This window comes from Amphiprion ocellaris, chromosome 24 (assembly GCF_022539595.1).
Source record: "Amphiprion ocellaris isolate individual 3 ecotype Okinawa chromosome 24, ASM2253959v1, whole genome shotgun sequence".
Classification (NCBI taxonomy): domain Eukaryota; kingdom Metazoa; phylum Chordata; class Actinopteri; family Pomacentridae; genus Amphiprion; species Amphiprion ocellaris.
This window is the reverse complement of record NC_072789.1, coordinates 18,089,323-18,104,786: the sequence shown is the minus strand read 5'-3', so window position 1 is coordinate 18,104,786 and position 15,464 is coordinate 18,089,323. Positions and strand designations below refer to the sequence as shown.

Here is a 15,464-nt window from a genome sequence, read left to right as displayed (position 1 = left end):
AAAGCTGTCTGCCACCTCAGCAGCAGACTGGGTCTTAAGGATCTTGATGATCAGCTTTTTGGTCTGTGGTTGAACCTTTGGCATGCTGTCAGAAGTCAGGTGGACTTCACATGAGGGTCAGGTGTGCTGGGGTTCTTCTTATACACACCTAAGCTGTGATTGGTTGAATCATTTAAAGACGAGACAAGACTTTTGTTCTTGCAAAACCAGATGTTTTGGGCTTTACCAAGCTGTGAACATCAGGACACTTTCTGACAGTTTCATTTTGCACCCAGGTATTAATGTGAACACCCCTCACATTAAAATAAACCAACTGATTGATGAGAAATAAAGTTATACGACATTTGAAGTTACTGTGTCCTTTTGTCAGGGACTGTACTATTAGTGTGTCAGTGTGTGTGTGTTGGTTGTGTCTATTTCTGTCTGTGTCTCAGTGTGTATTATTAGTGTGTCTGTTGTGTATTAGTGTGTGTATTATGTGTCTGTCTGTGTGTGTGTGTGTATCAGTGTGTATTATGTGTGTGTTTACTGTCTGTGTGTGTATTGTGTAATCCCCCCCTGCTGAGGACCAATCAGCTTACAGCTTATTAGAGGATCAGAGGGGGGGCTGACGGAGGTCTGATACTAAACATGAGACAAGAATCACACATCAACCCTGGACCTGAACCTGTTATTGGTCCAGGTCCTGGTCTTGGTCCTGGTTCTGTTATTGGTCCTGGTCCTGGTCTTGTTCCTTGTTTTGTTGTTGGTCCTGGTTCTGTTATTGGTCCTTTTCCTGGTACTGGTCCTGGTTCTGTTATTGGTCCTTGTCCTGGTCCTGGACTTGTTATTGGTCCTAGTTGGACCTGTTTTTGGCCTTTGTCCTTGACCTGGTTCTGTTCTGTTATTGGTCCTGGTCCTGGTTCTGGTTCTGCTATTGGTCCTGGTTCTGTTACTGGTCCTTGTCCTGGTCCTGGTTCTGTTATTGGTCCTGGTTCTGTTATTGGTCCTTGTCCTGGTCTTGGTTCTGTTATTGGTCCTGGTCCTGGTTCTGATATTGGTCCTGGCCCTGGTTCTGTTTTTGGTTCAGGTCCTGGTTCTGTTTTTGGTCCTGGCCCTGGTTCTGTTTTGGTCCAGGTCCTGGTTCTGTTTTTGGTCCTGGTCCTGGTTCTGTTATTGGTCCTGGCCCTGGTTCTGTTTTTGGTTCAGGTCCTGGTTCTGTTTTTGGTCCTGGCCCTGGTTCTGTTTTTGGTCCAGGTCCTGGTTCTGTTTTTGGTCCTGGTTCTGTTATTGGTCCTGGCCCAGGTTCTGTTTTTGGCCCTGGTCTTGGCCCTGGTTCTGTTATTGGTCTGGGCCCTGTTTCTGTTTTTGGTCCTGGTCCTGGTTCTGTTATTGGTCCTGGCCCTGGTTCTGTTTTTGGCCCTGGTCTTGGCCCTGGTTCTGTTATTGGTCTGGGCCCTGGTTCTGTTTTTGGTCCTGGTCCTGGTTCTGTTATTGGTCCTGGCCCTGGTTCTGTTATTGGTCCTGGTTCTGTTTTTGGTCCTGGTCCTGGTTCTATTATTGGTCCTGGTTCTGGTTCTGTTTATGATCCTGGTCCTGGTTCTGGATTTAAGCTCCTAAATTAATCTGAACCAGAACCTGAGGGTCCGACACTTCTGATCACTGATCAATAAGTTGTGATCAGTCAGGTTGGTGTCTAATCAATAAGGTGTATTGGTTTAGTTTTCCTGCTGTTAGACTGAAGGAGCTGATTATAGATGACTGATCAGGTTATTGATTTCACAGCAGAGAGCTGATTATTGATACAGATCATATTGGATTCCAGCTGATTGGTTGATTGATTGATTGATTGATTGATACCAGCTGAACATCATCCGTCCAGTTCTCCGGGTTCCTGCGGGGGTTCTCCGGGTTCCTGCGGGGGTTCTCTGGGTTCCTGCGGGGGTTCTCCTGCCGACATCATCAGCTGTTCGTCTGATTGGCTGCCGGCGCTCTGACACTCATCCAGTCCAGCAGCTTAACAAATAGGATTAGAGCAAAGAGGAGAAAGATCTCCGCAGTAAAGTCCCATCTGCTCACCTGAGAGCAGCATCAGGACACTCTGCTGCTCTCCTTCTCCTTCTTCTCCTCCTCCTTCTCTGGACATGGAGCTGCTGGACCAGCCTGGTTCTGCTCTGAGGAGATGAAGGTTCTTGGGTTGGGAGGAGGTTCTTCAGAGATGTGGCGTCTGGTTCTGTTGGCGTTTGGAGCGGCGCTGCTGTCGGGTTGGTACCATGCTAACGCTAGCAGTCCTCAGGGGGAACATCAGATCAACGTCAGGGTCCAGATAGAAGATCAGCTGATCTACCGGTTCTGTTCTAGAGGTTCATCAGGAACTTATCATCTAAACGTGTCATTAACTCAGAGTTATCAGCATCAAGTGAAGGAAGTCCAGTTAAATGTGTTGAAAGCTGAATCTAAAGTCAGTTTTACACCAAGAAAAGCAACAAGTTTAGTTTTCTCAGATTTTCTCTGAATTTCCATCAAACTTTGAACAGTTTCTGCTCTTTGAGGCTCGACAGGATCTGATTTCTAAGTTCAGACTTAAAGACTTATCAGTAATTTAACATCTTAACATGGAATTAACTTTAATCATACATTTGTGAAGATTCTCCAGGTCATAGTTCATAGATTATACCAACGTTTCTTTCTTGACCAAGAACCTCCTGGAGATTTCCAGTTGGTTGCTCCTCAAGCTCCTATGATTATACCAACGTTTCTTTCTTGAACCTCCCGGAGATATCTGGTTGGTTTCTCCTCAAGCTCCTACAATAACTTGTAATGAATTCTTGATTCATTGAACAAAAATCTCATCTACAGTTTGAATTTCTACGCTTTTTTAATGCAAATTTTGTCTCCTGAGGTTAAGGATCAGAGTTGAGGTTCTTCTGGTGAAAGTGCTGGTTGAGGGTTAGAGTCTAGGGTTGAGGTTCTTAGGGTCTAGGGTTCATGGTTGAGGTTTTTAGGGTCTAGGGTTGAGGTTCTTCAGGTCTAGAGTTCATGGTTGAGGTTCTTAGCATCTAATGTTGAGATTCTTAGGGTCTAGGGTTCATGGTTGAGGTTCTTAGGGTCTAGGGTTCATGGTTGAGGTTCTTAGGGTCTAATGTTGAGGTTCTTAGGGTCTAGTGTTCATGGTTGAGGTTCTTAGGGTCTAATGTTGAGATTCTTAGGGTCTAGGGTTCATGGTTGAGGTTTTTAGGGTCTAGGGTTGAGGTTCTTTGGGTCTAGGGTTCATGTTGAGGTTCTTAGGGTCTAGGGTTCATGGTTGAGGTTCTTAGGGTCTAACGTTGAGGTTCTTTGGGTCTAGTGTTGAGATTGAGGGGTTAGGGGATAAGGTTATCATTGAGGTTCTTCTGTAGAAAGTTCTGGTTGAAACCAAGTAGCAGAACCGTGTCTGTCGTCTCCAGAAGCCGCCAGTTCTGCCGGTTCTGGACGGTCGGTGGACGAGTTGGACCAGCTGACGTTCAGGAGACACTCAGTGGTGACTCGGAGGAGAAGGAACATCCTGTTCCCCAGCGGAGTGGCGCTCTGCAACCAGGAGACCTTCGACCAGGCCGCCGCCAACCACCTCAGCTACTTCCACCTCAGAGGTAGGTTCTAAGAGGTTCTAAATGGTTCTGCCGGTTCTCTCTCCACCTGAACGTGTCCTCAAGCTCTTTATCCAAACAGACTTAGCAGCTTAAAGTTGGTCAGTGAGGCAGCCGATCCCACCCAGGTCGGAGGTCACCCAGACGGATTCTGACAAACGATAAACTCAACCTGAAGGTTCCAGCAGTAATCAGCGCTGGTCTAAAGATCTGTTATCAGCTGTTCTAGTCTAAAGATCTGTTATCAGCTGTTCTAGTCTAAAGATCTGTTATCAGGTGTTCTAAAGATCTGTTATCAACTGTTCTAAAGATCTGTTATCAACTGTTCTGGTCTAAAGATCTGTTATCAGGTGTTCTAAAGATCCGTTATCAGCTGTTCTAGTCTAAAGATCCGTTATCAGCTGTTCTAGTCTAAAGATCTGTTATCAGTTGTTCTAAAGATCTGTTATCAGTTGTTCTGGTCTAAAGATCTGTTATCAGCTGTTCTAGTCTAAAGATCTGTTATCAGCTGTTCTGGTCTAAAGATCTGTTATCAGCTATTCTGGTCTAAAGATCTGTTATCAGCTGTTCTAGTCTAAAGATCTATTATCAGCTGTTCTAGTCTAAAGATCTGTTATCAGCTGTTCTAGTCTAAAGGTCTGTTATCAGCTGTTCTAGTCTAAAGATCTGTTATCAGCTGTTCTAGTCTAAAGGTCTGTTATCAGCTGTTCTAGTCTAAAGATCTGTTATCAGCTATTCTGGTCTAAAGATCTGTTATCAGCTGTTCTTGTCTAAAGGTCTGTTATCAACTGTTCTGATCATCTATTGATCACTTTAGAGCTAATATTATTGATCTCATAGTCTCTTCAGTTAGACTCGGATTAAAACACATGAATTCATGGTTTATGTTGTAAAAACGTCTTTAGTTCTACCAGAAACCAGTCATTGACTAATCTGAGTAAATTACAGAAACTGTTGTTTTTTTGTTAACCAACACTAATAGTTTCCATATAGTAAATATATTTACAGTATTAAATGTCCTCTACTGGATGAAAACAATGTCTAAAGGTGTTTACAGGTGTGTTCCAGTAGTTTACAGGTGTGTTCCAGGTTTCTACGGCAGTGGAAACAACTTTTCAACACCCTCAAAATTTGACACAATCTCAAATATCATTATGAAATATTTATGGAAAAATCACTTTAACGTGTCTAAATGTGAGGCTGCATTAGACACAAACAAATACACATGATGTTTGTTTGTTGTTTACAAGAAAAGCTAAATTCTAAATGTAAACATCCAGTTTGACGGAACAGCAGAAGGGAGCATGTGGGTTTGGAAAATGGAACAAATGACATGAAACTACACAAAAAAGAGACTACATGAAAAGTTACAAAGTGACCAAAAAATGGACAAAAGCGAGAAACAAAATGACAAAAACACGAGACAGACGACAAAAGTCAGACAAAAAAAGACAAAAACAAGACAAAATATTGCAAAAATGAGACACAAAATAACAAAAAAATATACAAATGAAACAAAACAAAACAAAAAAAGACAAAAAAAAATTGACAAAAAAGTTACCAAGTGTTTGGACATCTGATTCAGATCCTCCAGGGAGACTTCCTTTGGAGGTTTTATGAACACGTCCTCCTGGGAGGAGACCTCAGGGTAGACCCAGAAACCTCTGGAGGGATTATATATCTCATCTGGCCTGGGAACGGCTTGGGATCCCCCTGGAAGAGCTGGAAAGTGTTGCTGGGTGGAGGAACGTCTGGAATGACCTGCTTCATCTGCTGCCTCCACGACCCTAGATAAGAAGAAGAGGATGGATGGATGGATGGATGATGATGGATGAATGATGGATGGATGGAGGATGGATGGATGGATGATGGATGGATAGAGGATGGATGGATGGATGATGGATGGTTGGATGATGGATGGATGGATGATGATGGATGGTTGGATGATGGATGGATGGTTACAAAATGACAAACAAATGAAATGAAAAAATTCAGACAAAAAAGACAAATAACAAAAAACGACAAAATATTACAAAAATGAAACACAAAACAACAAAAGAACAACCTAGTATTTTTCTTTATGATCAAAATGTTCCGTCACAGAGAGACGATTAACACCAGCAGCACCATGATACCTCCTCCACCGTGCCTGACAGCAGGTCCTGTCCATGCTGGAGATGATGTTTCACATCAGCAGGAGGAAGATGGACTCATCTGACCACACAGTCTTTTTCCACTTCCTGTCTGTCCAGTTCTTGGGGCTAACTCTGTCTCTGATTGGTCAGGTTTATCTAGACAGCCTTGTAGGACCTTCAGCCATGATCTAAAGTCGTCCACGTACAGTGCCAGTGGAACACTTTATGCTGAAGAAACTCTCTGACGTCCAGATGTTGGTTTGTCTTCCAGATGTTGGTTGGTTTGTATTTCTGCAGAGTGAATCCAGCTGCTGAAGGACTCACCCAATGAGCCAAGGCTCAACAGTTCTGATCTATTTTTATGGAACCAATCAGTTTTCAGGTTTTAATGTCATCTTTAGGATGTGTTTAGTTTTCTGGCTGTGATGGACTCAAAGGAATTATACTGAAGACCTCAGAGGGATTCTTAATGCAGGATTTCACAAATGTATGGGGGTCCCAAAACATTTCTCCGCCACTGTATAAAGGTGTATACAGGTGTGTTCCAGGTGTATACAGGTGTATACAGATATATTACAAGTGTGTGTGTGTGTGTCAGTGTGTCAGGAGACAGTGTGGGAGGCCTTTAAGATCTTCTGGGATCGTCTACCGGAGCGTGATGAGTACCAGCGGTGGGTCGGACGCTGCATTGACGGCTCCGTCAGCGTCCATGACATCGGCAGCTTCTTCAGCCAATCAGAGGAGCACGTCAGCCTCATCAGGAGCGTGAGTACCGAGACAGGAAGTAGTTCTACTCTGACCAATGAGTGACCAGAACGTCTCCTGGAGGACGTTTGGTTCTGCAGATTAAACTGGCGTCTCTGAGTTCAAACTGTTCCTGAAAAGTCATTTTCTTTGCTGATGATGTGTTTGTTTATTTCAGAGGGTTGCCATGGCAGCGGCGACGAACAGGTCAGTAAACAGGTTTAGTATCAGTTATTAGCTACTGAAGTCTTTAAATGTTTCCTGTTTTCCATGATTAGATGTGATGTTCTAGTTTTTCTTGCTCTGTTTTGCTGTTTTTGTCTAAACTACAGTCGTGGATAAATGATCAGACCAGTCTGGTTTTCTTCAGTTTCTTGTTCATTTTAACACCTGGTACCACTAAAGGTTAATTACCTGAACAATACAGTGAACAGGACTTTAAATGCAGCTGATTCCATCATACTTTCTGTCCTATCTGACCTGCTTCAGCTTCATTGTATTCCAGGGTCTATAAGAAGACATTTCATGGCCTAGAGTGGTTTCCTGCTGACATTCAAGCCGTAGCGCAACTCAGAAGCTGTCAGCTCTCACATAATGCCTACTCTACAAAACAGTCTTCTTCCATCAGCTGGAAAACTCTTTCCTGCCTCCAATGACTGGATTTTCCAACAAGTCAATGTTGTTATATTTGTTGTTATCATTATATTTGTCCAAACTAACGGACCTGGTACTAGGCATTAAAATGAACAAGAAATAGAAGAAAACCAGGATGGTCTAATCATTTATCCATGACTGTATGTTGTGGTGCAGCTTCAGATTCTGACTCTGGACTCTAAGAACCTCCGTTCAGATCAGTTTTGTGTCAATTCAGCTTTAGAGTCGTGATTCTGTCAGTTAACGTTGATTTTAGCAGCAGCAGTAAACCCACTGGTTCTATTGACTCCTTTGTTGTTTCATCACCTGCTGCAGTGTGACCCAATCCTCAGGTCCTCCGCCCTGCAGGTAGGCCCGCTAATGCCTGCTAACATCCGCTAATATATGCAAACGTCTGTTAACAACCGCTAATGCCTACTAACATCCGCTAGCACCTTGTAACATCTGCTAACACCTGCTAACAACTGCTAAAGCCTGCTAACATCTGCTAACAACCGCTAGCACCCGCTAACAACTGCTAATATCTGCGAACGCCTGCTAAGGCCCGCTAACACCTGCTAATATCTGCTAACACCTACTAACGCCCGCTAATATCTGCTAATGCCCACTAACGTGTTCCATGTTGTTAATATGTAATTCTTTAGCAGGCTAATGTACCAATCAAAACCTTAGCCTTACAACAATGCTAAATGGTTGCGCTATTATGACCAATAACAAACTAATTAACAAGCTAACAAGCTACAGATTAGCATGCTAACATGTTAAAATGTCACACAACAGCAGGCTAACATGCTACATTTAGCATTGTAATAGATGTTATTTTGCTTTTCTAGTGGGTCTGCAGTGTGAAAATACGGCTTTTACGCATGTTAGCTTGTTGGCGTTAGCATGACTTCAGCTAACAGGTAAAGCTGCTGTTAGCCGCATAAATTAAAACTGAGTTTTATCTTCTCCAGTCAGACGCCGGTTTTCTGGTTTGTTTTCTGACAGAAACTGTTTGAAATCTGCTCATTTGTCATCTGTTTTCTACAGTCGAGTGGTTTGAGTTCTGAAAGTTTCACGGATTTAAAGATGAACGGAAACTATTTGAAGGACTTTTTAAAGATGTTTTCTTAATTTTTACTCATCTGCTGAAGGTGAATCCTTCAAATTGGAATTTTGACTCTGGTTGTTCATTCAAACTGATTATTTACTGTATGAATCAGTATTCATGGTATAAATTAGTGTTTTCAGTTCGTGTGGAAGAATCATCCGTTCATTGTTCTGTGATTTTATTTCTGTTTCAGATTTTTCTGAATGTTTTCTTCTCTTTGTTCTGCAGCTCTGAGATGTCCAGCGTCCAATCAGAAGCCTCGCTGAGCGGCTCTCTGCCAGGTAATCTCACCTGTTCACTAAACAACAGTTCATATGGATCCTTTATACTGGATGTTCTCATGTTAAACCCCTGAGGAACGTTTTCTCTGCTGAGGAGGGAAAGGAAGCAGCAGCTGAGGTTCTCTGGAGAACGTTAATCTGTTTAGGGCATTAAGCAGCGACTTGTAGTAGCCGGAACACTTAATCTGTTTGAATCAAATGCTTTAACCGGGGAGCTTAGATGTTCCTGACTGTTTTCAGGACGTTCTCCTATAGTTTCATGTGTTTAGTTTGTACTCAGAAGAACCTGGAGGTCTAAGCAGGACCTCAGGCTGGGATTGGTTCAGAAGAATTCATTGTCAGAGCTTTAATGCAGCAGAATGATGATGATGATGGTGTGGCAGACCATTCTACATCCTGTGTAGAATGGTCTGACTGTTAAAGACTTCTACTGAACATAAACCAGCAACCAGAACTTCTCCAGTCTTAATCCATCATGGTCTGCTGCACCTTGTTTTGATGAATGAGGAGCAGCAGACCATTCTACACCATCAATTCAGCTTTATTTATATTGCACAGATTCACAACACGTCCTTCTTTAGCATAGTTGGGTACAGACCCTACGATGTCCCCTGTCAGTGCTGGGTAGAATGGTCTGCTGCACCATCAGTTCACTTTAATTTTATTCATGTAGATTCGCAATACAGCAGGTCCTCAGTTTACGATGTCCTCGACCTACAGCATTTTGTCGTTACATCAGAACTGGTTACGTGGAACTAGTTGATGAGCAGAGCGGATGAATACGTCATCACACGGCGCTATCAGACAGCTTTGTTTCCATTCTCCGGTTTACGCCACCTTGGATTGTGCTACATTTACTAACTTTTTGCCCTTCAGTATACATAAATACATGTAAATAAACCCTTTGAGTGTGAGTCCAAAAATCTAATTAATTACTGATGACATTACCTATGTGGAGTTTACTTAATTGAACCATGCATCCAAGATAGAGGCTTTTCAAAATAAAAGTACATCGATAATTCTGCCTTAAGGCCAACACACCATGGAAGTGAAGTTAGATTTAATAAAACACTGGGAACAGAAACACTGACGAACATCGGCATTATTAGATCAAGTAATAGAAACAGGTCATGTTCTGTTATCTTCTAGTAAAATGATTCATACATGCATGAAAGTCGTTGGTATTCATGACTTTATGAACTGATCGATATCGTGATGCACGGAACAGCTTTGGCTACATTTTCTCCAGAGTTCTGACTTCCATTGATCTGTAGGAACGGAACTCTGATGTAAGTGGAGGACCTCCTGTATGTTCCACCTTTTAGCATGGTTAGATACAAACCTTATGATGTCCTCTGTTAGTGCTGGGTAGAATGGTTTGCTGCACCGTGTTTTCATGAATGAGGAGCAGCAGATCGTTCCTCACAGCAATGACTAGCAGATGTGTAGATTACATTATATAGAATGAAGTGCAGCAGACCATTGTACATCCTGTGTTAGTGCTGTGTAGAATGCTCTGACTATGGAAGACTTCTACTAAACATAAACCATCAGCCAGGAACTTCCACAGTCTTAATCCATGTTTTTCTGGCTAATTCCTGACACTCCAACTGGTGAATCCGAGCCACCAGTGGCTGGAACGAACCCATCATTTTCTGGGTGGTCACAGATCTCAGCTTTGTCTAATGTTCTTAGGGACCAGAAGGTGTGAAAGTCTCATCTCCAGGCAGTTTGGAGCTCGTCCAATCACAGCTCTCGCGTCCTAATGTGGTGGAACTATTTATCAGCTGCTGTCTGGACCCGGTCCTGAAACCAAAAGTAACTAAAGCCAGCCCCCCTCCAGACGTCTGTTTGCTCAACAGAATGTCCGTCACCTTCCACCCCGATCGGTCTTACGGCTGCAGGAGGCTGATTCCCGTCACGATGACCAGAATAGACCTTAAGCCTCTTTACCCTCTGAGTCTGGTCACTGAGGCAGCAGACTGACTGAGTTTACTGCAGGACACCAGCAGCTTCCTGGCATCGCCTCAGTCAGGACCTTCATCAGGTCTGGACCTTCATCAGGTCTGGACCTTCATCAGGTCTGGACCTTCATCAGACCCAGCTGGAAACTCTTCAATGATTCCTAGAAGCACAAAGTGTCAGATCATTAAAAGTAGATCCAGGAGTTGAAACTGTTTAATCAGAGGTGAACACGATGTCTGTGTAGTTTCTCATTCATCCAGGTCATGGTTATCCAAAGTTGTTTAAATCAATCCAACTGGACTTTAAGAAGGTTCCTTGAAGACATCTCACCTCTCATCCAAGAGGCTTCTTCGGTTCTGGTGGTGGTTGATGTTGCCTCAGCTTATAACCTCTGTGAGGTGTGGTCAGTGTTATTCACATTCCGACGACCATTGCCAAGGCCCACCTGGCTCCTCAACGATGGTCGTTGGGAGCCAGGGAGTGACAAAGGGGGTCGTTGAAATGCGAGTTTCACCGAGCCCCTGAATGCTAATGGTGGTCGTTAGCATGAGCCACCTCACCTGAGTCATTCTGCTGAGTAGTTCTTTTGGGGAGTGTTGAAAGGACCTGATTGTAAATTGGCGAAAGATGATGTCGCAGACCACCCCCCTGTTCAGAGATGGCTTCTCCACTTTGACATGGATGGCTTCTTTCACGCCTCTCTCAAACCATCTGTCCTCCCTGGGAACATGTTGCTTCTTCTGGTCTGTATTTGTTGTTTTATTGGAAACTAATTGAAACTAAAGACGTCTTTAAACTGAACAACCAACAGTTTAACATCTAACAGAACAGTGAAGGTTTGTTCTGCTAGAATATCTGAAGAACTTTACGTTGTTGAGATGATCCAGAACCTGGACTGGTTCTTATGTGTCCATGAACACTCCGAGGTTCCATCACGTCTTGGTTTTACTTTAGCTTCTACAAACAGTTTGATGTTTTTCAGCAGTTCCTTGAGTTTATCCCAGAAAATGAAACCAAAGAACAGCAGAAACATCTAAAGTCATGTAAAGATCTGACCTCCCTCTTGTCCTTTTACAGATGAAGACATCTTCGGACCAGAGACCATCACCACCGATCATGAAGGCCTTCTTCCGGGCTACGAGGTCACTGCTCGGTTCCCAGACTCGCTCTTCACTGAGGTTCCTGAGGACTTAACCGCCGATGCTGGTGGACAAGCTGAAGATGTCCTGGAGGCTTCACGAAGCCCAGCTGGGGTTGCTGAGGTTCTAAGCATTGTTGAGGATGGTGGACCTTCTGATCAGACGGATCAGGAGGACAGACCTGTTCCAGATACGACAGAACACAGTGAGATCTTTGAGAGTTCACCTGGAGATGTGGGCGTTCCTGATCCTCAGCTGATTCATGAGGTCAGCCCCAGAGGTGAGGAGCCTCCGTCAGAGGTTGTAGCTCAGGAGTTCACCACAGAAAGTTCTGTTGTGGTTCTACCAAAGCCAACCACAGCAGCAGAAACAGAAGCTGCCACGCTGGAGGAAACAGGGCAGGAAGAACCTCCAAAAAAGACTGCTGAGGTTCCTTCAGAAGTCCTGCTAGAACCGATCCCTGAGACGACGGTCACAGCCGAGGTGGGACCAGAAGAATCTCCAACCTTCACTGAGAACGTTGTAGAAGAACCAACTGAGGATGCACCAAAGCCGGTGGATGAAACACCACCTCCAAATCCTGAACCCACTGAGGCAGGAACTCTTGAGGAACCTGAAGGAAACATACAAACGGAACCAGCAGAACATCCGTCAGGAGCTGCTGTGGAGGAGTACCGAGAAGAATCTGAAGTCAGGACAGAAGCAGCTGCAACTGTGTTCCTCATGACAGATCCAGAAGAAGAAACTGAAGTTCTCGTAAATGTGACTCCAGAACAAGAATCTGTCGTAGAACCAGAAGTTCCTTCCAGAGCTTCCATTCTGACGACAACCATGAAGATAGAAGGTAGTGAAGACAGTGGAGAGGAGGGGGTTCCTTCAAAGCCTGCTGAGATCTTTGATGCTATCGATGTCCCTGAGGATGTTCCACAAGTAGAGGAACCGCAACCCAAGGAACCGCAACCTGAGGAACCGCAACCGGAGGAACCACAACCTGAGGAACCACAACCTGAGGAAACACAACTCGAGGAACCACAACCTGAGGCACCACAACCTGAGGAAGAAGAAACCGTAGAATCCACAGGAAATACAGATGAAGAGCTGAAAGTGGAAGTCCAACATGAAGATCAGAGAACCGACGTAAAAGAACCAACTGAGACTGTTACTGGAGAAGAACCTGTTCAAACAGAAAAACCACCAGAGGAACCAATAACAGTGGAGAACACAGGAGAAACCACAACAGAACCAGTAGAGGCTGCAGGAGAAACACCAATCAGTGAAGAAGAACCTGTAGAGAACATAAAAGAAACAGAGGAGGAACCATTGGCAGCTACAAGAGAACCTGCTGAGGCTGAAGATACTGTTACGGTACCAACAGAACCTGTAGAGGAGGAAGGAGGAGAACCGGAACCTGCAAAAGAAACCGTAGAACCTACAGGAGTGGCCGTAAAGGAAGCTGGACCTACAGATGAAACTGCAAAGAAGACAGAACCCACAGTAGAATCAAAGCCCACAATAGAACTAGAACCCACAATAAAACCAGTACAGGAACTTATAGAAGACACTAAAACAATAGCAGAACCGACTCAAGAACTGGAAACTGTAGAAGAATCTGCAGAAAAATCTGATCCTGTAGGAGAACCAGTGACAGAGGCAGAACCCATAGAAGAACCTGTGGAGGAGTTGACAGAACCCACCAGAGAACCAGTACAAGAATCAGAGCTCACCAGAAAACCAGTACAGGAAGTAGAACCCCCTAAAGAACCAGCACAAGAACCAGAACGCACGAGGGAACCAGTTCAAGAACCAGACTTCACCAGAGAACCAGTACAGGAAATAGAACCCACGCAAGAACCAGCACAAGAACCAGTAGAAGAATCCACAGAAGGAACAAAAGTTATAGAAGATACGGCAGGAAAAATAGAACCCACGAGAGAACCAGCACAAGAAACTGATTCTGTGGAAGAACCCAAAGAAAAGTCAGAACCTGCAGGAGGATCTGAAACAGAAGCAGAACACAAAGTAGAACCTGATGAAGATCAAACCCATCTGGTCGGAACATCTGAAGATAAAACACAAGAATCAACCGGAAGGGGAACGTATGAGGAGAAAGAAGATGGAACTTCTGAGGATCTAGATGAGAGAACAGAGGAGGAAGTTGGTTTTGGAGAACCAGAAGCAGACGGAACCATGGCAGAAGCTGAAGAAGACGTTCTAGAAGAGATCACTCCGGTTGTTGTTGTGGTTCCAGAAGACACTGAGGGATTAATGCCGGGGATTGAGGAGGAGGTGAAAGTTCTACCAGAAAGTCCAGAGGAGACCCAGGAACCCGAACCTACAAAACCCAGACATGTTCCTGAGGAAGGAACCGTCTCTGAGGCTCCTACAGAAGATGACCTCCATACAGGGAAGGTTCCAGGGGTAGAACCCACCGAGAAGGAGGATGGAGGTCCAGGTGAGGACCAGGAAGCTCCTCCAGCGGTTGAAGGAACCGTGATGGAGCCTCCAGCAGAAGAACCTCCAGAACCCGCGGTGGAGGAGGCCACGGCCAGTTCCTCTCTGGAGGCCACCACCAAGTACGTGGTGGAATACAACAATGGGAACTTCCCCGACCTCCAGGGACCCGACGACTTCCTGGGGAACAACGGCTTTGACTGGGACGACCAGAACTCGGTGAGCTCCCATTGGTCAGTTAGAGGTACCGTCCGATGACTCACCTGCTGACACCTGTGTGGCTCCTCCCCCTCAGATCGGGAACGAGATAGACGAGGCCCTGCCGTGGCCCCCGAGGCCCCTGAAGGACCAGCTGGTGGAGCTGAGCATCCGGCTGAGAGGAGAAACTTACAACGACGCTCTGAGAAACCCGAGCAGCTCCGAGTACCAGAAGTTAGCCAGACACTTCAGTAGAAGGGTAGATACACAACTACACAACAATACTATACAATAACACTACACAACAACACACAATACTACTACACAACAACACAACACTACAGAAGTTAGCCAGACACTTCAGTAGAAGGGTAGATACACAACTACACAATACTACACAATAACACTACACAACAACACACAATACTACTACACAACAACACAACACTACAGAAGTTAGCTATACACTTCAGTAGAAGGGTAGATACATAACTACCCAATACTACACAATAACACCTACAGAAGTTAGCCAGACACTTCAGCCGCAGGGTAGATACACAACTACACAACACTACTACACAATAACACCTATAGAAGTGTATAGAAAGACACATAATGCTATACACAGACACACAACAGAGACACAACAAACACACACAATACTACTCACACACAGAACAAAACTATACACAGACACACAACAATACTACACGCAACGCTACACAACACTTCACAACACAGACACACGACACAAGCACACAAAGGAACACAGAAACACAAAACACGACACCCAACGAACACAAAGAGACACAACTGTGTAGTTTTTTGTGAATATCCATCAATAGATGTTATAATTTACTGATGTTCCTGAACGCCTCGTAGACCTGCTGACAAGACCTGTCAGACTGGGGGGACCTGGGGGGACGAGGATGATTCCACAGGATTATCCAGGTCCCTCCAGGTCCCCCCAGGTCCCTCCAGGTCCCTCTGAACCTGGTCCTTCTGGTCCTGGTGGAGCCTTTCAGGCCAGTTTTCTCACTCTAAGGATCTCCAGGATACAAACTGTGAGTCACTGAGCTGCTGGAAAAAACGCTGCCAGGAAAACCTCCTCCAGACCTGCAACAACACAACCAACACACCCAGACACACAACACCCACATCTACCACATCTGGAGGACGACAGCTGGGAGGCAGACTCA

The 15,464-nt window shown here is 44.6% G+C and overlaps 1 protein-coding gene across 6 annotated transcripts in view; it reads left to right on the top strand.

Annotated features, from left to right (window-relative positions):
- The first annotated feature begins 2,014 nt into the window (after positions 1-2,014).
- Positions 2,015-15,464, top strand: part of impg2b (interphotoreceptor matrix proteoglycan 2b) — a 45,254-nt gene continuing 31,804 nt past the window's right edge. For 5 of the 6 annotated variants that reach the window (XR_004847572.2, XR_008600752.1, XR_004847571.2 and 2 more), the window contains exons 1-8: positions 2,015-2,243; positions 3,426-3,608; positions 6,339-6,505; positions 6,663-6,691; positions 7,454-7,486; positions 8,460-8,512; positions 11,555-14,286; positions 14,363-14,524. Coding sequence is in view for 2 of the 6 variants with exons in the window: in XM_035949497.2 (XP_035805390.1) it covers positions 2,162-2,243; positions 3,426-3,608; positions 6,339-6,505; positions 6,663-6,691; positions 7,454-7,486; positions 8,460-8,512; positions 11,555-14,286; positions 14,363-14,524 (3,441 nt within the window). In the remaining 4 variants the exon portion in view is untranslated. The remainder of the gene's footprint in view (positions 2,244-3,425; positions 3,609-6,338; positions 6,506-6,662; positions 6,692-7,453; positions 7,487-8,459; positions 8,513-11,554; positions 14,287-14,362; positions 14,525-15,464) is intronic. The other variant, XM_035949500.2, reaches the window with a different exon arrangement.